This window comes from Pleurodeles waltl, chromosome 4_1, assembly GCF_031143425.1.
Source record: "Pleurodeles waltl isolate 20211129_DDA chromosome 4_1, aPleWal1.hap1.20221129, whole genome shotgun sequence".
NCBI classification, from domain to species: Eukaryota; Metazoa; Chordata; class Amphibia; order Caudata; family Salamandridae; genus Pleurodeles; species Pleurodeles waltl.
In genome coordinates this window covers 1,007,158,925-1,007,180,919 of record NC_090442.1, presented here as the reverse complement: position 1 = coordinate 1,007,180,919, position 21,995 = coordinate 1,007,158,925, and the positions used below count along the sequence as shown (strand labels likewise).

The following is a 21,995-nucleotide window of genomic DNA, read 5'->3' as shown; positions in this document are numbered from 1 at the left end:
CCTCCTGGCACCAACAGCGCTGATCACGTTTTACATAAAGTCGGACACAGTTCAAGCAACAACGGACAGATAACAGGATAACTCAGTGCATGTGACATGGCAGATTCAAGCAGCAAGAAAAAAAGTTAATTGTGATCCTAGTAGTCCATTTTTGAATTTACTAACATTAGAATAGAACTGCTGAGGTGTGGACCCAATGCCATATATTAATTAAAAAAAAAAATTGAAAACAATTTCAAACATAACAAGCAATTGAAAGGCAATATTTTCTATTCTTTTAAATATTAACACTATAATATACCTTCAAAACTAAACCATTTTAATTGTTTTTCTTCTCATCAAAAATACAAATAAAAAAGCGGGTACGGAGACAGTCTTTACAAAGAGGAATTCCGACCCTAAACCTTTCAGGAATTCTAGTGTTTCACTGTCGCAGAGGCACAGCAAAACCAGTTGCCTACTTTACTACTAATCTATTGAAAGGAGGGTGGAGGTTGTTCATGACTTTAACATTTCCTAGATGGAAAAATAGGATTACAAATAACCTTTTCTTCTCAGCCATTGGCTTGTCACACAAAGAATAGTTACCTGGAGGAGGCTAACCCATGGAAAAAAAGATTTCTTAAAATTTTTTAAAAAACAGGCTGTCCAGAGATATGCACTAAGGAGTCTATATTCTGGAGTCAGGGTACGAATCTCTCTTGTTTGCGGAAGATCATTTTTTACATTCAGATGTAAAAGTCAGCATTGAAAGGATGGTGTCCCAAAAAGGCTCTGATAAAAGGTGAAAGTGGAGTCTTACTTTTGACTGGAAGGGTAAGTGAGTTCTTAAGGAACTCTTTAGTGAAATGCTGTGTACACAGTTGGTGAGCTCTTAAAGGTGGAATTTCATTCACTGCCGGAACAGTATTGGGAGAGGTGGGCAACGCTTGGCCAGGGTACACACGCTCAGAATGTACTACAAACAATAAATATGCAAAAGTCTTACTGGCTGTTGGATAATCTCTTTGGTACATTCAGATTTTTCAATCACAAAGCAGCTCTTCCAGTTAGGAGAGGTCAGGGCACGTTGGATGGAAGGCACAAGCATTGTGCAGCATGGACATGCGGTCTAAAATTACTATTCGTATGAAACACTGCTGCTGCTGAAACTGGGCAAAGGGAGGGACAGGGGGTTTAGGAGCTTCTCTACAGCTCAGTGGGGTACAGAGGGTTGGGACATGCAATAAGACCTTGTAATCTTCACAGTCAAGAAAGCAATAAGAGCAGGGCACACACTTACCGGGCCACACAATAGCGCTACAGGTAACCTAAACTGGTTCATATTGTAACCTTTTTTAATCCCTTTGTGCCACATAGCCTTGGCCAGAAGGGATCAGTTTTCTCCATGGCATATGGAGTGCATTAGGACAGCTCTCTTATGGTGATATTAATATTTGGGTTGGGCACCAACAAGAATACTCCAGTCTCAGAAAACCTCTCGAAGGCAGTAATAAATTAGAGCAGCTGGCCACACAGTTCTTCAACGATTTAAGGGTAGCTCTATCCATGCAAGGGATTATACTTTATTGTCCTTCTGGTCACAGCAACAGAAATGCTTTGCCCTCAGTCCTTCGAGTTTGGTGTCACATTTATGGTATGGCTGTCAAATTATCTGCACCTAGTTCAACCCTTCCACAGGCCTGTATCTTGATACCTTTTATTGGGTCCTATGACAAATAGCACTAGATGGGCAGTACTTTGTGTGGATACTCACTTTCACACTTTCAAAAAGGTGAAATCGTCAGGGCCCTTGAGGCAAAATGAATAATACTCATTAACTTCAAGGTAAAGGCATAGTTAGAGCTTTATCTTCAAGAACAAAAGGAACGTTTGCTAACAGATAGGTCAAAAGAACAGTTAAAACAAGGTTCTAAATGGTGCTGTATATTTAAACCCAAACCAGAAGTAGATGGAAAGTTCTCAGGTAGATAAGACCCAAAACATTTTATAGCTCTTTAGCCAAAGGTGCTACATTTTCTATTACATTTGATCTCTAGCCAATGCTATTTTATGAGTTGGCTCAAGAATAAAGAGGTTGTTGGGTCTCTTCGTTCTTGAAATGGCTTTCTCCCACACATGAAAGCATGGTTACCCTGCTCGATAATTCAGTGGTTGCAGCTCCCGCTGCATATCTTTCAATAGTTAAGACTAATATAATGTTTTCAAAAATGTCTAATTTTGAAACCAAAGACCCAAATACCAAGGACCTAAGTGTTGCCCCAATAATCTAGATAATTAAGTCGATGAAGGAAACAGGTCTGTTACCGATGTCAGATTAGGAGAAAGTTCAAAGTCACTGGAGTATCACAATCAGTCCAGGACCTTACTGGTTTTGATATAGTTCAACTCGGTAGAGACAGCAGTAGGGCCAAGTCCACTTTGAAATCCAAAGCGTACCTAAACTATATAGGACCCATATCTCTGGATCTACCTTTCACTGGTGCAATTTTCTAGCAGAGCAAATTATCCGAAAGACCAGGGGCACCCAATAGTGTTCCTGGTTTATTCGTTCCCAGTGGATTTTACGATTGGTACTAGAGAACAAATAAAAAAATATTATGCATAAAGTAAAAAAGGTTCAATCTGACCATAGATCTGGGATATCCTTAGGGGACTATGAAGGCAGACTGGCCAGGAGGAGAGAGGCACCATAAAGATATGTGGAGGGACAGGCATGGTGCATTCTGACTCTCAGAAGCTCCACCGCCCAGAGGAGTAGGTTATGCTGCTCAATCCTCTCCTCGGCAGCTGGGCTACAGGGATCTCATGTTTCCAGAGCAATCTCAGTCAGTAGATATCCTCCACAACTCTAAAGAGCTATGGTTTGTGCAGGACTTCTTGCAATCAGGCTGGCTTTCACAGACTAGTGCAGAGCTTATAGCTCTGCATCTCACCACTAGTCACATTAGGAAGGCTCCATGCAGTCTTCCTTGACATGGGCTTAGCCTAATGCATCTGTATCAACCTAGCAGGTCTTTTAACGCTTGAGTAGATGTACTTTCATATGCTGGTGCGGAAGCTTCTTGGTCAAGATGACATATCAAGTACTCACCTGGAGGGGGGCATTCTTCTCCTCCTCTGGGGAGCACGTCAGGAAGCCAGAGCCAACCAGAGGGCCCCTTTAAGACAAAACTTCAAACACTCTTTCAGTCAAGAAGTGAATCTTCACATTGTTCTTTTAGTGAAACCCAGAGTAACAGGTCAAATCATTTTAGGCTAGTCAAGGTGATTTGAGGAATTTAGTTTAGAAAGAGTTTCAGATTTGTTCCTGTTGCACTGGGAACCAACAATAACACGAGACGCCAACTGTGTTCACTTAGGCAGGGGGAAACCTACCCTGAACAAAGCAAGAGACTGGTGATCTCTCCCCATACTGCGTGTTTCAAGGAGTGGGACCTAACCAGGTATAGAAGCAGGCTGGTAAGGCAAAGACAAAGAAAGTCAGCTTTCTCAAAAGAGAATTACTATTTTGGGAACCTTTCGGTCTGGGTCTAAATGGACCCCACCTCTCAACAACCACATACATTTTTTGTACAAGTGTCCCACTCGATGTGGCCCAGTTATGAGAACTCGACAGACCATGCAAAGGAAAAACATGTATCAAGCCTGCCCACTGCAGTTCTGGAAGACGTTACTTACTTGTAGCTACTTTTATGCAGCATTGCAATCTTTCCCCCTTTGCAGGTTGGGAATTCTTTGAACAGATATATTAAACGTTTCCCATTTACTAGACTCCTGGAAGTAGCTTTTGCGTCATGCTGTTCAAAGGCCTCCTTCCAAAAAGCCTTAAATGTTCATATTTTCAATATCATCCACCAATCCCCCTTTCAGTGCCCTCTCTAATTTTGCTGTTCATGGACTGTCCTAATTACCACAATGTGTTTATTATGGTTCGATCTGAAGCCCTACCGCACTGTCATTTTTATACCAAATGGCAGCCATTTTTCTACTCATAAAGCACCTGGAGTTAAACTTCAACTTTTGTGCTACATGCTTGCGTTTTCAGACACTTCACTGTTTCCTTACATTGCTAAGGGATTTTGGTTTTACCAAACGACTCTTTTGCTAAGAAAATGAACTGCTCAGTTTGCACTGAAACAGATTCTGAGCTAGAGATAATGGAGCAGCTGGATTGCTTAAAGGAGGTTTATCAAAACTCTTGCAAGTAAGGGGTGAAGCCAGTGTGCACCATTTGTTGACTTTGTTTTTCATTTTTTTGAGTTTTGTTGAATTGGAAATTTTTACCAAAGTTTTTATTTTGCAGAGTTAAATATACTGCTAATTGCCAATATAGAAATAGACAGAAAATGATGTCTCCTATTGGCATGTTGGAATGTTTTCTGGGGTCCTCCACATAGGTAAAGAATATGGTTTCTAAATCGAAATTTCCATGATATGGAATATAGTATACTATTTATGAAAACAACTCTAACTATACTGTTGGGATACTTATGGAACACTACTATGCACAGTGTAAACAGTATTTTAAAAATACATTTTAAGTTTTGTTTTCCTCACAACAAAAAAAAAAAAAAAGAGGTTCTCCAGATTAGTTTTGTAGCTCTTTGGCAATACAAAAAGGTAAAATATTCTGGGTTCTATGTAAACTGGATATGAGAATTAATAAGCAAAAAAAAGAACACTAAATGATTTATACTCTGATCAAAATACTCACTTGCTTTTGCGACCACCTCTTGAATCGGTTGTGGCTGATGAAGTTAACGTTTGTGTTAATGTTGAAGCCAATGCAGACGACGAATATCCCGTAGTGTCCCTGGACAGCGAGAACTCTCTTCCAAGCTGGAAATCGTTATTTTTGAAGGCTTCGTAACTAGCTTTTAAACTTGAGGTCCTTCGTCCTTCTTTCATCTTAACAAAATAGAAAGAGAAATTATCCATTAGTCAAACATTCTGAACACTCATTCGACATCCACAATTGTTTAAATGTATTTACCCAGTCCTCTGAGGTTTCCACCTCGGCACCGTTGAGGGCTCAATTTGAGCATTTTGTTTTCTGAATACCACTGATTGCGGGCTAACATACTGGTTGGTATTCTGAAAACAGTATGTTGCAAATTGTGGTAATGACCGTTTGCTAGCCACCAGTCACTTACCATTTGCATCAAAACCATGAAGCTCCTATGAGCTTATCTAGGACACCTAAAAAATATTGATAAGTTTAAGTCATCAATAAATCCCATTTTATATACTACTTTGTAGTGTCACAGATGTGAAACACTTACTTCATTAATACCTAATTACTTGCCAATGGAAATTACTAGCATGGGTTTATCTTAATCCAAATGCTGATACCATGTACAGAAGCTGCTGCAAAGCAGGATGGTAGTAGGAGGCTGCAAACTCATCACCTCTATAAAATGTCATGAGAACATACACTTGAACATTAAAAAAATCTGAACCCAAATTATACACGTTTACCCATTCATTTCGGTATAAACAGACACTTAAATGAAGTATTGGAACTGAAGGTTTCAGAATTATTTTCTCAAAAGTGAATTTAATATATTGTGTATAATAATAAAAACTGTTGTCAATCTGGATTGATCAGTCTAGTTTAAAAAATGCCAAAAATAGGCTCGCTATAAATGAAAGCTGCCAAGCCTCCCCTTTAACTGGTGTTATGGCAAATACTTTTGCAGGGTTTTGAACTACTATGTTCTGAAAAAGTATCCCTTGGTCTTTCTAACACTAGTTAGGAGAGTCATGTGTTGCTCACGAACACTCTCGAACACTAGAGGAAGTGTCCCGTGAGAATTGCATTACTATCACACTACGCTTGAGTTGAGGGTGATATCAGATTATGGTGGACGGGATGGACCGTCACTTACAACTCATCTGCCAAGGGCTTTACAGTTGCCCCAATGATTTTAATAAATGTCTGCATAAGGTGCCAAGGCGCGCTACTGTAAAATAATTTTCATAGTACTGATAGCTGCCCCATATGCTTGCCGACTAGAAGAAAATAGCGCACCAGCAGTGAGATAGTCTATGCCCTACTCCTCTAGATATTACAACACTTTTGCTTTAGGAGACTTGACTAGTGTCAATTATCGCAATGTATACAGAAATATCACCAGCCAAAAATAAAGTATTCTATATAGTTTAGAAAAATATTGGCCGCTTGAGTTTAGATTTTCTAATATAAACTTCAATGGGGAATTGTTTTGTAGACTATATTTAGGACACCATATTTATGTCCAAAGAGTTTTTGGTGACTTCGTGAAGGACTTGCCACATATGAAGTCAGACTCTCAGGGAACGCCCACTAAGGATGTCCAAGATCCTGAACCTTGAGCCAGTGCCAAGTGATGTTGATATGTTCAAGAGCTTCCAACACAAAACTGCCAAGATCTCCATCAGATGGCAGGTCCAACCCTGCCTCACCTCCGTTGACACAATGCGGTTCATAGTTAGATAAATGAGTCTCCCAACAGAATACGGTGAGATGTAATAATAGGGCAGAAGCATATGTAAGTGCCCTGTATGATCATATAAGCAGTGTGTTCACCCTGGTCTCCAGCAGGTGGTTAGATGTTTCACTGAGCACAAGTCATTTTCTATTGCAAACAGATCTGTGTGGCAATCCCCTCAGCACCACAAAACTGACCCTGCTTAGCACCTTTGGACTAATTCTCATGCATGCATTGCTTGTCGTACATGGCCTGTGACATCTTAAGGATTGTTGTTCACACCAGGGATCGTACTTAACATGCTTCAGCAGCATCTAAGTGCCAGTCTGCTTGTGCCAGAAGTCAAGAATGAGGAGATTTTGCACCCCATTTAAACAAGCTGCATGCTGTGTTTTTATTGTCCACTTGAATTACCACCTTGCTGCTAGCTGAATTTGGAAAGCATTTAAACCCTACCCGAGGCTCCAATATACCTATATGTTAGGTGGAGTTCTGCTCACGCCTTTTACCCTGTATTGTACATTTATGTACATTGTCCTGCAACCTTTATCATTAATGTCACTTCTGAGAATGGCTCTTTGAAGACTGAACCTTATAACATATTTTTGCGTGTTCACCTTTGAAGACACTGAACGCTTGCTTTAACAACAAACATAACATCCCTCCCCAAAGACCGTGCCCACTGATGGCTGAACCAGTCTTAAAGTTGTACCATCAAATTCAGTTTGGCATTTGGAACAAACTGAATGCATTAAAATTCTTAGCATGAATCTCATCACTGTTTCACTGTCTGGCAGACGTATGCTAAAGCAAAGCCAGTGCCCTGAATAGTCCACACTTCTTTGGAGTGAGGGCCAGCCAATGGTGTCTGGGAATCTACTTTGGCTCCTAAAATGCTGCCTGGGAAGTGACCTTGAAATTTTATTTCATCATCAACCCAAAATATTTAGTTAAGACCTCAGCACTTGCAAAATGCAACAGTTGGCCTGATCTACCACTCTGGTCACAGAGGGGCATATCTTGCTAGTTTTACATTGGAGTGACTGAATGTCTAGGAACTAATATAACATTTTTTTTTTTTTAAGACATGGGTTTCCATTGTACAGTAAATAAAGTCTCTTTACTAACTTCCCTCTTCTTAACTAGGTTTAGTTACCATTAAATTGCTCTGTCCATAAAAAGAAGCATTGGCAATACCATCCTACAGAACGTTGAAAAGGAGCTTGCAAGCTTGAGAAGATCTAGCAAGACAGAACACATATCCTCGCACCAAGGGGTAGGAAAGCTTGCACTATCAAGCAGGAGCGCAGTGTCCATGGTTGGAGAGCTTAGCAGAGTCAATCGCCCAGCAGTAGTAGCGCCATTAGGCAGCTCCCAATTCTCCGGGTGCTCCCCCGAGCAGAAAAGAAAATGTCCAGCCAAGAGCTGCAGCTAGGGGGGCACAGAGCAAAAGATGAACAGAGGTGAGACCATTTGAAGGGTAGTAATAGGCCGCGCGTCTCTAAGCAGAAATTCCACAACAGTTCTGACTGGAAAATGAATGGTACACCCACCTCTATCACCATCTTAGGAAGAACTACTCACCTGTACTGATCCTGTTCTCTTTGCGGCCTTTGGCAGCCTTAGCCCCAGATCACAGAGGAAAACGGGCAAAAAGAGAAAGTATCAAGATTGGCAAGAAGTATCAGAGGACGGGGCCATAAGAAAGCAAACAAACACAAATGATGGACAAGCTGATGAAGGGTAATACCCTGAAACCGGTCCCAGGATGCTTGTTTCTGGTCCAGGGAGGACCTGGCCTGGCAGTTCGGGCTGGACTGTTCCCATGGGGAACAGGGTCAAGACTGATTTGCATATGGCTGAGTCCATCCTGGAATGGCATGGCAGGCAAAAAAACTGATGGATTAAACCCAGATCTGTGACTGGGAGTGAATGTATGATTTATTCTGCATTCCGTCCATCATCCGTTGTTTTTGCATTTGTCACCCCAAGTGGGAGAGGTATGCCCAGACGTGGGTCCTGTGCTTGCTATGCCACCAGATTCAAGCTAGCCTGGCTGATGAAGGGAGATACCCTGAAACCGGTCCCAGGATGCTTGTTTCTTGTCAAAGGAGGACCCGGCCTGGCAGTTCAGGCTGGATTGTTCCAATGGAGAACAGGGTCAAGACTGACTTGCACTTGGCTAGGTCCAAACTGGAATGGCATGGCAAGCAAAATAAATGATGGCTTAAACCCAGATCTGTGACTGGGAGTGAATGTTTGATTTAATCTGTATTCCGTACATCATCCGTTTTTGTAGAGCCAAAAGAAAGGCATTTTGTTTCAGCATGGAGTTGCGCATTTGTGTAAACAAATTATGCCATGATGAACTGCATGTCAACAGCAGAACGTCTTTGCAGGAGGACATGATTGACTGAACAAGTTTGGAAGGAGACAGCAGCCAAGGCTACTTATGTGCCAAGAGCTCCTTATCAACAAACACCACAACTCTAGGTCTCCAATGTCTAGTGGTTGTGCCAACAAATGTCAATCCAGTGTGCATATGACTTTGGCAATAGCATATAAAAGCAAAAACTTCAATCTGCCAAGCGAACAGATCATGTCTCACATCTGCCATTAAAATATATGGGGCTTCAAGAAATTTCTATGTAAATACTGCATACAAAATAGACATAGGTGTGTGGGCGAAATTTCATAAAACTTCTCTGGTGGTGGTGGAGGGGATAGGAGGAGAAGAAAACTCACTCATTTTGTTCATGCACTGCAATTCAGAATGACTATAAACGTACGCCCACATTTCGAAACGTTAATCAGTGGTGAAGGAAAGCAACTAAATGGAGAGTTTGTACATAAAATTAAGCAACAAAAAAAATCTGTTAGATTGGTTTCTTACGTCAAAACACAACTCTAGTAGCAAAGTCATGCACGTTTTAAGCAGAAAACAAAATATTTTCTGCAAGATTCACACAAAGGAAATGCTACAGTCTATGGCATTAGTACACACAATTGGATTTCCTTAAAACACAATGGTGCATTATTTAATTAAAAGAGAAGATTCTGGTCTGATCTCCTTGAGAGCTTGTGGAGTACACACATTCTTCTGCAATATGTCTCAGTAACTGGTGCCTGCAAATGACATTTCAAATCATCTTTCAATGTTGTCAATGTCAGCCATTTAATTACTGACCTTTCAATCTCCAAAACACATTTATTTCTTACGGATCATGTGAAATGTACTGAGTTCTTTCCACCACAACTGATTCAGACAGGGCTTTCAAATTTATTAAAATATATTTTTCCACTGCCACAAAACTAAAGATATTACTCATGTAAACACCAGAGGAAGGGTAGTGCAGCAAAAACTCAATGCTATTACAATGCATAATCGGTTTTAATGTTGCACTGGAAGAAGCTTCTTAGGACAGTTTCCATGCCGACTCAAGGACCGAAATGTACAACTTTAATGCACCACTGGGCACAATCATAACCATAGAGCCAATGTTCAAACAATACAAGAGATAGAGCAATAACAAAAGTATGTATTTCATCCAATGATAAGCCCAAATTGAATGTCATTGTCTTACATCACACCCAAAGAACTAATTAAAAAAGTGATATTGAGAAGATGAGCTGCTAAGGTTTATCAAGAATAGTGCACAATCTCAGCAGTTACAGAACTTTAGCGGTCCAGAATAGAAAATTACCCATGAAATGATGCTTGCAGGTCTAGTTCATCAAAGGTACCTTTGTTGATGTCTTAAGCACTAAATAGTTCCCACTAGCGTGCAGGATTCGAGACCAGCACGCAGACACTATTTATGCTGCCCTCATGACATCCTCGAAAATAATAACTATGATGTAGCACTCCTGGTTGACTAGCTGTGTCATCTGGCCAACTGCCACAAGCGTGACACTAGGAACGCACATGCTGGACGATGTACGGGGCAAAACATGTAACATGGAAACTAAAGCTACAGATTCCAGCATGCTTTGTATTTTATTTCAAAACACGAACTGGATGAAATGTATCCAGATGGCCTGGGCTTGCTGCTAGCTATGCTACAGAAAAACAAGTTGCAATACTTCACCTGTGCTGTTGCTTGCACCGCTTGAGCTGCAGCCATAGTAATAGCACCTGCTCCAGCGCCAGTAGAAAGTGATCCTAGGTTGTAGGAAGGCAGTGGCTGAGAGGAGTTTGTGTTGTAAGCATTGTTGGAAGCTGCTGAGATATTGTTTCGAGCTCCTGCAGGAATAACCAAGACACATCTTTAAGGGGTAGCTCTTACCAACTCCCACAAGGTAATGAGAAGAGAACCCGTTGCACAAACAGCTGACATCTGACTACTTTGTACATATTTTTATGTATTTTACAAATACTACATACAAGTACCAAAGAACAGTGTTGGGATGTAATGATAATCTGTGCAAAAGAAAGAACGGATAACCACACTACAGTCTGTAAACATATTGATTTGTTCAATATCAACATAGCACTTGGACGTTCAAAACTGTACTTATTTTCCGATGACCCACTATTTTTGATGTAGTTGTCCAGAAAGGGCAACAATCCATGTCTTCATGTGCGGTTTTCACACTGAACATCTGCATTAGTCCACAAAGTACACACAAACCATACTTGCACATGAACTGCTGAAAATATGCTGAGAAGTGTTTCAGGGTTTTTTGCCACTCAGACAAAAGTATTAATATTTGGAGGTGCTTCCATGCAGGTTTAAATAGCTGTGGTGAAACGCCAAACAAAGCATAAGGGCGTGCATCCAGCTTGTACAACCAACTGACCATCATCATGTGCAGAATTAGTCCTTCAAACATATAGGTGTGGTTTGATAATAGCAAGGTTTGCCTTATACTGCTACCACTGCCATGCATTTGGTAAACAATCTAGGGCATGTGTTAGTCCGAAAATGCACTCTAACCTGATCTGTTGACTCCCGTAAAGTCCCACCACCCAAAAATAGCAGTACATCCTGTGACATTTGACTGCTCAATCATAAATATCATAAGCTTGAAGAATGCGTACATGTACCACTATTTTAAATGTTTGCTGCCATAAATAAATAAGGAATAAAAATCGAAAATAGGATGGAGTCCCCCACCATTCTTCAGAACACATAAATACCTTGCTTAATATATTTTTGCAGACAGTGGGCCGACTAGGACTTTCGCTGAGATGAACACGGAGGAGGACAGGTCAGGTTAAAAGAAAGGAGAGAAAGGTTGCAGGTATGGAGGAGGTTCCTCCGATAATGCTTGCAGTTTAATCATCTGGAGGACGGACTCAGTCAGTACAATTTTACTACACTTTGAAAGTAAAGATGACACTGGACCCACCCCTACTGTGGTGCTGTACTTGTTAGACAATGTTAAAATGGTTTTGAAGCTCAGGGAGTAGGCTATTAGATCATTAGCGTTATTGCTTCGAGAACGTTTGCAGTTTATTCATCTGGGTGACAGACTGGGTCAATGCATTTTTACTCCACTTTAAAAGTAAGGATGACACTCTTGACCCACCTCAATTGTGGTGCTGTAGGTCTTAGGCAATGTTAAATTGGTTATAAAGCTCAAAGAGTAGGCTATTAGGTCACAAGCGTTATTGCTAAAGCTGCACCCAGTACTGTCCTTTCTTTCTTCAATGGCCAAAAGGACTGTGGTGGCTATTGCCAAGGAAGTTGTGGGCAAGTAAAGGCAAGGTGGCTGTACAAGCCTTTACAACACTTAAAAAAGGAGACGCTTGCACAAGAGACAGCTGATTATGATAAACATACCCACAAGACAGCAGTATCTCATCACCAACATATAGGTTGGACTGTAATATTTGTTTAGATGCGTTGATGCCTTCTTGCTAAGTTAAGAAAAGGACTCCCTCATTTCACAGACTGCAAAAGTTGATCTCATTCTAGAATCATATCAATGATCGTTCTAGCGTGTACAGTTGTGGAGACAGTGCCTTTTGAACATACCTTTGAAGGCAATCCATAAATCCAATTTCTGCAATGAAATTAAGGCCCTCATTATGAGATTGGCGGCAAACAGCGCCTACCTCCACGGCCGCCAACATGCTGTTGCTACTGACCGTCCATGCCATTATGACCGTAGCCGGAATTCCGCCAGAAGACTGGCGGAATTCCAGCGACGGTCATGGCAGCGGACAATGGTAAGGTGGCGCTGCTGCCAGAAGCAGCGCCACACCAGCAACACACCGCCTACCGTATTATGTTCCATGATACGGCCTGGTGGTGTTTTGCTGGCGGACGCTGCTGCTGGGAGTAGCACCGCATCCAGTCTCCTGCCGGAGGACCCCCTGCAAGCAGGTAAGTCGGGTTCGCCAACAGGAGAGGGAGGTGTTGTGTGCGTGTTTGGGGATGTGTGTGACTGTGTTTGAATGCGTGCATGCGTGTGTAATGCATGTGTGCATGAGTGTGTGTGTGTATATGTGCCTGTTGTATTGTGTGCTTGCGTGTGTGCCTGGATGTATGTTTGTGAGTTTTACAGTGAGTGTGTATGTGTGCATGGGTGTATATGTATGTGTGTATATGTGGGAAGGGGGGTGGGAGAGGGGCGGTGGGAGAGGGAGGGTGGGGAAGGATGCTAGGGAGGGGGGAGGAGGGCAGGGGAGACCACTATCCGTGCCCTGGTTTCCGTGGCGGGGTCAAAATTTCATGGGCGGCCTGGTGATGGCCGCTGGGCTGGAGACTGAAGTCCCCAGCCCGGCGGTCATTACAGCAGTGACGGTTGGTGTGCTGACTTGGCGGTTTGGCTGTGGCCAAACCGCCAATGTCATAATAGTGGAGGTAGGTACCACCAGCCTGTTGGCGGTAATACCTCCACTATAGCACCGGGCACCAATGTCGTAATGACCCCCCAAGTGTCTATATGTTCAGTGAGTTCTCTTGCCATCAGACAATTTTGATCAGCCTTTTAAGCAAAAAGTCTGTAGTTAGATAATGCATCAGCCTCCACTTGACAAATGGTCTATATGGTGCTTGACCTAGTCTCAAACGAACTGTGTCTGGACTATAAAGACTATGGGTTCCACAGCAGATCCCTGGAACTCAACACCAAAGCTCATGACACCCTAAAACGCACAATGGTTTTACATGGGTGGAACCATGGTTGCTGTGGATGGCTTAATTACTTTTGGGAAAAGAGGGGTTACTTTTACCACTTGACTGGAAACTCGGACACCCATCTAAAAGCAACCACATTATCCAGTTCAAATACAGAGCTAAAAACCATTCAAAGAAGTGGCCAGCTATCTAACAGCAAACCTGCGGTATTGCATGCTTAAGTCTGTTACATGTATTCCACTGACTGAACTTTGTTTGCAAAAGGTTGTAGTTAAAGAGTAAGAGAGGAAAAGCCAGACAATTCCACACGTGCTCCAGATCAGTACTTATGGTGCCTCATGAAATGTTTTTTTATGCAAGGGAAAATATTTCTTCAGTTACTATGCGCCCATGTCTTTGCCAATGACAGGGCAACCATAAACCTGTCTCCAGAACATAAGAAGCAGTTTTCAGAAGCGATTCAGATTTTCATCCCTTCTCTTAGTAACATTAAGCCAAACATAATCAGTTTCTCGTTTCTTGAGGGCTTTCAGCTGTTTCAAGGCTGTTGCCTCTGTTGTCAAGGTTCATCCACGTCACACTCCAGTACGATTCTAGATGATTCCTGCATAAATATTTAACTCTGTGGGCCTCAGTGGAGATGGGGACTTTGACACAAAAACAGGACAAAAAAAGTGTGTGGATTCAGGAGTTTGAGGTGTGAAGAACAAGAAAAATAATGGAACCAATGGTGCCTTTATGAAGTTGTTATACCTCTTTACATCAGTGGTTTTACTAACTGAACTACTGAACATTCAGGCTCTACTTGGAATAGTTGAAGACACTGTTGAAAAATCATCCTAATCTAATCTGCCAGCAGAGCGTACTTCAAAGGAGGTGAGTACACAGAAAAAAAAAAGAAAACACACTACAAAGTTTCAATATAGTAACAGCTACCTATGATTTCTAGCGTTTTAAGGTTCATAAACCATAAGCACGCTTTGTGTGAGAGATATGGGTAACCTTTAAAGTCAAATATGACACTACTATTATTAGTGTATGATTTTGTGTGGTATATCCTTACCACAGAATATAAATAAATTCATATTATACACACACATATGTATGAATAAATAAAAACGCAACTTCCTTGTTCCTTGTTTTCTTCAGTGAATCGATTTACAAAGGCGAAACCTATTGGCTTTGCCAATGCTTCTTTTGAGATTGAGCTGAAGCAGAGTCTCAAAATGGCTGCCAATCAGATCTCTGCACGCAATTGAGAGGATTTGCGAAGTCTTCGTGCATCTAGATATACAAATTTGTTTTTGTTTAATTTAGCTTAAGCTACTGAACGGGTTTACACCAAATAACAAAAAGCGTAATCTGCGCACAAAAAGCTACCTTTCTGACAAATTTGGTTCAATTCCATCCAGTGGTTAGGGCTGTAGTCGTGTTCGCCTTTGGGAATTTACATTGGAAATGCACTTTTTTGACCCCCCCCTTTTTTTTTTCTCGGACACAGCTATAACTGCCTACTGGCGACTCGTGCCTAAAGCAAGTACAAAATGTGCCCTCGCCATGCACTGGTAATCACTGCTTATTACCCCAGATAGCATCACTGTAATGTTTGTTGTAAAAGTATTCATACACAAACTGTGCATGGAGGGAGCAAGAGCTACAGTTATCCTAGGACACAAGTTATAGTTACTTGAAATAACTAACTGCAACAGGTGAATTTCTATGGTTTTGTATGTTTAAAATGTGAGCTTAACTATAATGTCCCTGTTGGACCTGGCCCTTTTAGCAGGGTGATCCCCATACATTTGCGTTCTACCTTCCATTTTTTTTTTTTTTAAACTTTAGGACTCTGGACACTTTACCATTGCTAACCAGTGCGAAAGTGTATATGCCCTCTGTCTAAAATGTATAGGCATTTGGTTTATCCATGATTGGCATATTTAATGTACTAGTAAGTCCCTAGTAAAGTGCACTATGTGTGCCCACGGCCTGTAACACAAATGCTACTAGTGGGCCTACAGTACAGATTGTGCTACCCACATGATTAACCCTGTAAGCATGTTTCAGACCTGTCACTGCAGTGTCTGTGTGGGCCGTTTTAACTGCCATTTCGACCTGGCAAGTGCACTCACTTGCCAGGCCAAAACCTTCCCTTATACTACAACTAAGTGACCCGTAACGTAGGCCCAAGGTAGCCCCATGGGAAGGGTGCAGTGTATTTAAAAGGTAGGTCATGTACTTGTGTGTTTTACATGTCCTGACAGTGAAATACTGCTAACTTACCTTTTCACTATTGCAAGGACTATCTCTCCAATTGGGTAACATGGGGATTGCCTTGAAATATTTTTAACTGTAATTTCCCATTGGGAGCAGATAGAGATGCGGAGTTTGGGGTCCCTGAACTCACAATTTTTAAAAATACGTCTTTTGGTGAAGTTGGTTTTTGAACTGTAAGTTTGAAAGTGCCCTGTTTCTTGCTTAACCATTTGGTTTCTCTGCCTGTCTGCTGAATACATGTCTGGGTCAGGATGACAGTTGGGCTATTTATGTTTCACTCTAGACAGTCACACAAAGGGAGCGGAGCTGCACCCTGCATATCCTGATGGCCCTTCACCAGTATTCCTGAGCTAGAGTGGTGGCAGGAGCTGACACTTGCACCTGAATAAGGCTGTGCCTGTCCTCATGCAAAGCAGTCTTCAACCCCCTGAAGTGTGCCTGGGGCCAGGACAGGGAAAAGACAGGGTTCTGTGCACTACAAAGAAGTCTTTGAGGTTTGCCTTCTTCAAAGACCAAAATGGGTATAAGATCTGGACCTTTGACACCGCATAGTTAGACTCCTGGAGTGAGGAAATTCTGCCAGGAAGAAGAGCTGGATGCTAGGAGGGACTGCCACTCTGCCTGTCGCTTTGTTGTGCTGGCCTGCTGCTTCTCCTGCTTCCAAAGGCTTGGACTGACCTTGCCTCCTGTTCAGAAGTCTCAGGAACATCAAAGACTTTTCCTGCCAGTGACTGGGCTCTCTTGTTGAGAGTTCTGACTTGCCAAGTAGTGCCAAATCCAGTTTGTGGGCCCCTGGGAGTGAGTTCTTGTGCAACAAGTAAGAAAATAGTGCATCAACTCCATAGTCTCTTCGGAACCAGTGCCGCTGCCTGCACCGGAGTCATGATCCCCATTGAGTGCAACGACCGCAACCTACTACACAGGCTTGCTGCAGAGCCTCTGAAGTTCCGGCACAGCACTTGTCCAGCACGCCATGTCACAGACATCTGTGCCCCGTAGTGTAATTGTGAGATACCAAAGTCGACGCCTCGCATCTTGACCTGCTGGATTCATCGAGCCTGCCGGGTCGTAAGGAACCAACACCTCACCACCGACGCTGCTGCACCTCCACTACAGTCGTAAGGAACCAATACTGCATCACCTCCACTGACTTGGCTGTAAGGAAATGAAGCTTCATCTCCCCGTTCGCAATAAGGAACAGACGCTGCACCAGCGACGCCTCACCTCCTTGACTATGCAGCAACTTTGTTTCCTCATTGTTTTCCAAGGTACTGTCTCTAAGATCCGTGCAGCTCCGTGACTGGCCAGCACATCCTCACAAGTGACATCAGACTGTTGGGAATCACTCTGTCAAGATGCAGTGATAGCCCCAGTTGGATTTATTGTGTTTCTAAGTACTTTACTAAGATTTAATCTTTGAGAATTCATATCTTTACTTGTGAACGTTGGATTTTTTGTCGTTTTTGGTCTTGTTTTATTCAGATAAATAATGGCTATTTTTCTAAACTGGTGTGGAGTCCATTTGCAGTGTTTTCACTGTTACTGTGTGTACAAAACTTTACACATTGTCTCTGAGATAATCCTGACTGCTTGAGCCAAGCTACAGAGGAGGTGAGCAGGGATTATCTTGGGTGCGACTCCCCTACCCTGACTAGAGTGAGAGTCCCTACCAGGACTGGGTGCAAACCACTGCCAACTAGTGACCCCATTTTTAACAGTTCCTGTAACCTTTGGGTTTTTAGGTGAATTTCTATGTTTTTTTTTTAAATTCTATTTTCCAACTTTTTTTTGTGTATGTATATGTGTGTATATATATATATATATATATATATATATATATATTTAACAACAATTAAAGTTAGGAGTTAATTATAACTAACTTTAATTTTTTTTTTTAAATCACTGAAATAACAAAAGGTTGAAAGGGACACTATATGTAGGTGAAAGTGTCAGTTAAAACAGTATTCAGCAAACAAGACCACTGAAATTCGCCAGTTCTAGTTATCTCAGGTAACTACAAGTAATGCCCTTAAGTAACAGTTAATTGCACCCCAACCATGCACAGTGTTGTCATCAATGATGTCATTTCAGATGTTGCAGTGATGTCATCAATGATGACATAGAACATGTCATGAGTGATATAATATATAAGGTAATTGGCACTGTATGGCGGGGTAGACTACCACTTGGTAATTACATATATTTTTTTCACTGAAAAAAACAAAGGTTATAGGGACATAGTTATACTCGCACAAAACCATAGAAATTCAGCAGTTCTAGTTAGTTATTTCAAGTTACTATAACTCCCACGCCCACCATGCACAGTTTTTTCCTCAATAATTTGACTCTGATATTTAATTGATATTGTTAATGATGTTATAAAAGTTGTCATGAGTGCTGTAATAGCTGGGGTAATTAGCAGTGCATGACGAGATCTGCGATGTTTGACAGTTCCCGCTTGTTGTAAGCTGAGTTATGTTTGCTTTTGGTTGGCGGCAAGCAAAAGCAAACAGCTACCTCCCGAGGATGGGCACCTCAGGAGATAGCAGGAGGCGGCCCTGGAGGGTGGCGGCCCCCTGGGCCATGTATGGCTTCAAGAGGGCCCCTCTCCATGTTTTCAATTTTGCCCTGGGAACGTGGTGGTCCCCATGGCAGGGAGTCTGCTCCCATTGCCCTCGCCATTGGATATAGTAGGCCTAGGGAGGTAGCAGACCCCCCTATTATGTTTATGCTTTCTTGCCCAGGGGAGGTGGTGGTACCTGGGTTGGGTGCATGCCATCTGAATTCTATTAAGAGCTACCCCAAAGGCGGTGGTGGGCCCCAGGGTGTGCGGCGCGCGTCCCCCTCCCCCACCCATACTGAATATGTATAGCCCCGGGAAGGTGGTGGTACCCGGGGCTTCTGAAAGCCCTAAGAGGTGGGCTCTGTGCACTCTCCTCCTTTTAAGCCCAAAATGCCCCTGGGACCTGGCCCACCGGCAGACAGCATTTAGGAGACTGCGTTTGATTTTTTTTTTTTTTTTTTTTTTTTTTTTTTAAATCACAGCAAAATTGCTAAATCCACTGCAAATGTCACCATGATTTTAAAATATATATATTTATTTAAGCCTTGGTGAGCCCCAGGGGTACCCCTGGATGAAGTAAACATAGCCTGCCCCTGAAGCCAAGTCTCAAAATGGCTGCAAACACTTCCTGGTTGGAGTGTTGGCAACCAATCAAATCTCTGCATGAGCCCTAGAGTATTTGCAAAACCTTTGCACCTCAAGATACAAATTTGGATTTCCATTAATATTTCAAAAACTACTGAACATATTTACACCAAGCAACAAAAAGCACTATTTCTGAACCAAGAGCTACCTTCCTGCCAAATTTGGTTCATCCATCTCAGTTCCTTCCAGAACAGTGGGGTCCAAAAAATAAAAGTGGGGGTCCCAAAACACTGATGTTATAGGATAATTCCCATAGGAAGTTCTGGCAACAATGATGGAAAAATGACTGAACAGAATTACACTAAATCTGCCAGAAAGTTAGAACTTTACTCAAAAAGCATATTTCTCATTATTTGGTGTAAATCCTTTCAGCTAATTGAGAAATGTATGTTGAAATAGGGGTTTGGGTTGAACATGAAGGAGTTAATAAGTTAAGTATATCTGGCAGTTAGTGTCCACATACGCTTTGCTTGGCCACTTTAAAGGGGACTAGTAGGTCCTGATTTGTTGGCCACAACATGGACAGCAAGTTGTGGTAGTTAGTAAACAACTCTGAGGAAACAGTCTAGCCCAAACTTCCAGGCCAAGCCCTTCCCTGAACTGGAACACAAGCAACCCATGACCTGTTTTGCTATTAGTAGGGTTCATCAGCAAGGTATAGCTTGGTTCAAGTAGCACAGTGTGCACAGGACGCACTTTGACTATCACGCTGAAGTATACAAAAAATGGTGGAAGGAATGACTTAATCTCTGCCACTGGTTGTTGGGGCCGCATCTCAGTACATTGTTATTTTGCAAACCTGTTTGTGATGCCTTTAGCCAAAAATAAAGCATGCTCAACCATGCCCTACGAACACACTGTAGTTTGTAAAAATACCTTTCACCTAGTCCTGAGTTGAGCACGAGGATGTACAACATAGTGCGACTTGAGTAGTTTGTATAATGTGTCAATTTTCCCTTAACTTTTTGTAAACAGATCTCTGATGCATATTGAAATTGTCTATAGTACTTCATGATAACTCTAACATCAGTATATGCACAGAAATCCATATGTGAATAATGTAGTGTCAGGACAAGCTTTAGTTTCTCTTATTCTTTGGCAAAAGGATTGATTTAACCTCAACCCATTTGTAACATACGTTTGCAACTCTCACTAGTTGCTCTCAGTCTCTAAATTGTGTAAATGAAGTAGTTTCTAATTCAAACATTACTATTACTCACATAGTGCAGCATATAACTTTTACCACAGTGCATCAGACTTGCCTCCAGTACTACACTATTTCTATTTCATACATGCACACATTATCAATCTATCCTGCATGTTTGTGGGCCCTTAAATAGTCTGCCAGTAATCTGAGGAGCAATCACTTGGATAATGTCATTAATGATGTAATTGCTAAGGCCATTAAGTCATTTAACAGGTCAAGAGGGATGTAATATGCAAAGTCATATGCAGTGCATGGAAAGGCGCAAGTTATAGTTACCTCAGTGAATGATAAGCAAATTTCAGTGTTTAGTTGGCTTTTAGAAATTACATTATGTATGAAATTGTAACATAACTGTAATGTTATTTTAACCTTTATTTTTTTCACTGAATATAAGTATATCCGCAACAGATAATGACCAAACATTCAAACTAAATTGGAGACCCATGCTTTAAGTAGATCTATTTAAATTGTGATTAACAGGTGTAGAATTCTTGTCGGTACATCCCTCTTCATTCTCACCAAGTACCTCCAGTCACACGATGCTCTGATGTATGAAATAGGAATGCCAAGAAGTATTTCATTTTGCAATGTTGCCGAAAAACGTTGTCATAAACACCACAGCTTCTCACTTCCCTCCGTACATACAAGTATGCTTGTGAATGCTGCAAATGTAGAAACTCCATCACTTCAGAAGCCAATGGTGACACTAGATTATAGGGTGTCCTTAACTTGCTTTCTGAATATATCATTGCTCTCAAAGTCATGTCTATAACTGTGGTTTGGACCTCCAGTTTAAAGCGGTGATCTGTAGCCATCAATGACGCCCCGTCCTGTCGCCTCAAATTAGCTGTAGTTGAAACCACGACTGAGTGAAATCAGCACGGACGACATTAATTCCTCCTCCTTCAACATAGATTTTTCCTGTTTTCAGCCCTCCTTTGGCAGGTCAATGAAAGAGGAGATCTGAAGCCACAACTGCCTGACGTATTGTTAACAAAAATGAGGCGTTCGTTATCTCAACCAAGCTGATGAGAAATATTCTAACCAACTTGCCCACAGTCGTACTTGTGCCTCTCTTAGTTCGAAGGAGAAGTGCATAGACAGGAAGGACCATTGGTGGTCTAACACTAAAATTAATACATTTATACTCAATTTAAATGGCATGCGGAACAAATACCTGCAGCGTTATCTGTTTTTCTTCAATCTTCAGAGAACTTAATCTGAAGTTCTTAATTTGTGATAAGCCACCCTCCAATGGGTGATCTGAAACGAGGATAGAATTGATGCCTCTGTTTTCTTCAAAATAAAAAGGCATGGTTTTTCATTTGAAGAGCTGGGCTCAATACATTTATAGGATTATCTTTGTATCAGATTATGGAATTGAGCAAAGCTAGCTGGTAGAGAATCCCTAGAAACTGGTCTCACCCAGATGGACATGTGTTCCATGCTTCATCCTAGGCAGTAGGGGGATTTTCTAGGTCACCATACGACTTATGAGCTGAACTATCTGTGCAATCACCCTTCTTGTCACAATCACCATCACTGACTATAACCTTCATGAAGAGCTTTCCTGAGGGTGCTGGATGTTCTATTCAAAGTTCTGTCTGGGTCTCTCCCTAAAGAGCTGGAAAAACGTGACGGCGAAGGTTTTAAAATTACTACCTTATTCTGAGCAGAGATTTATAAACAGAGTATACAGTCTTTTACCGAGTCATTTGTAACAGCCCACTACATCAGTGGGAAAT

At 41.8% G+C, this 21,995-nt stretch overlaps 1 protein-coding gene across 2 annotated transcripts in view; it reads right to left on the bottom strand.

The window, feature by feature from the left end:
• ING3 (inhibitor of growth family member 3) overlaps positions 1-21,995 on the bottom strand; it is a 172,553-nt gene that overhangs the window by 50,221 nt on the left and 100,337 nt on the right. For both annotated transcript variants that reach the window (XM_069229863.1, XM_069229862.1), the window contains exons 8-9: positions 10,562-10,716; positions 4,718-4,911 (exon numbers count right to left, since the gene is read on the bottom strand). In XM_069229863.1, coding sequence (XP_069085964.1) covers positions 4,718-4,911; positions 10,562-10,716 — 349 coding nt within the window. The remainder of the gene's footprint in view (positions 1-4,717; positions 4,912-10,561; positions 10,717-21,995) is intronic.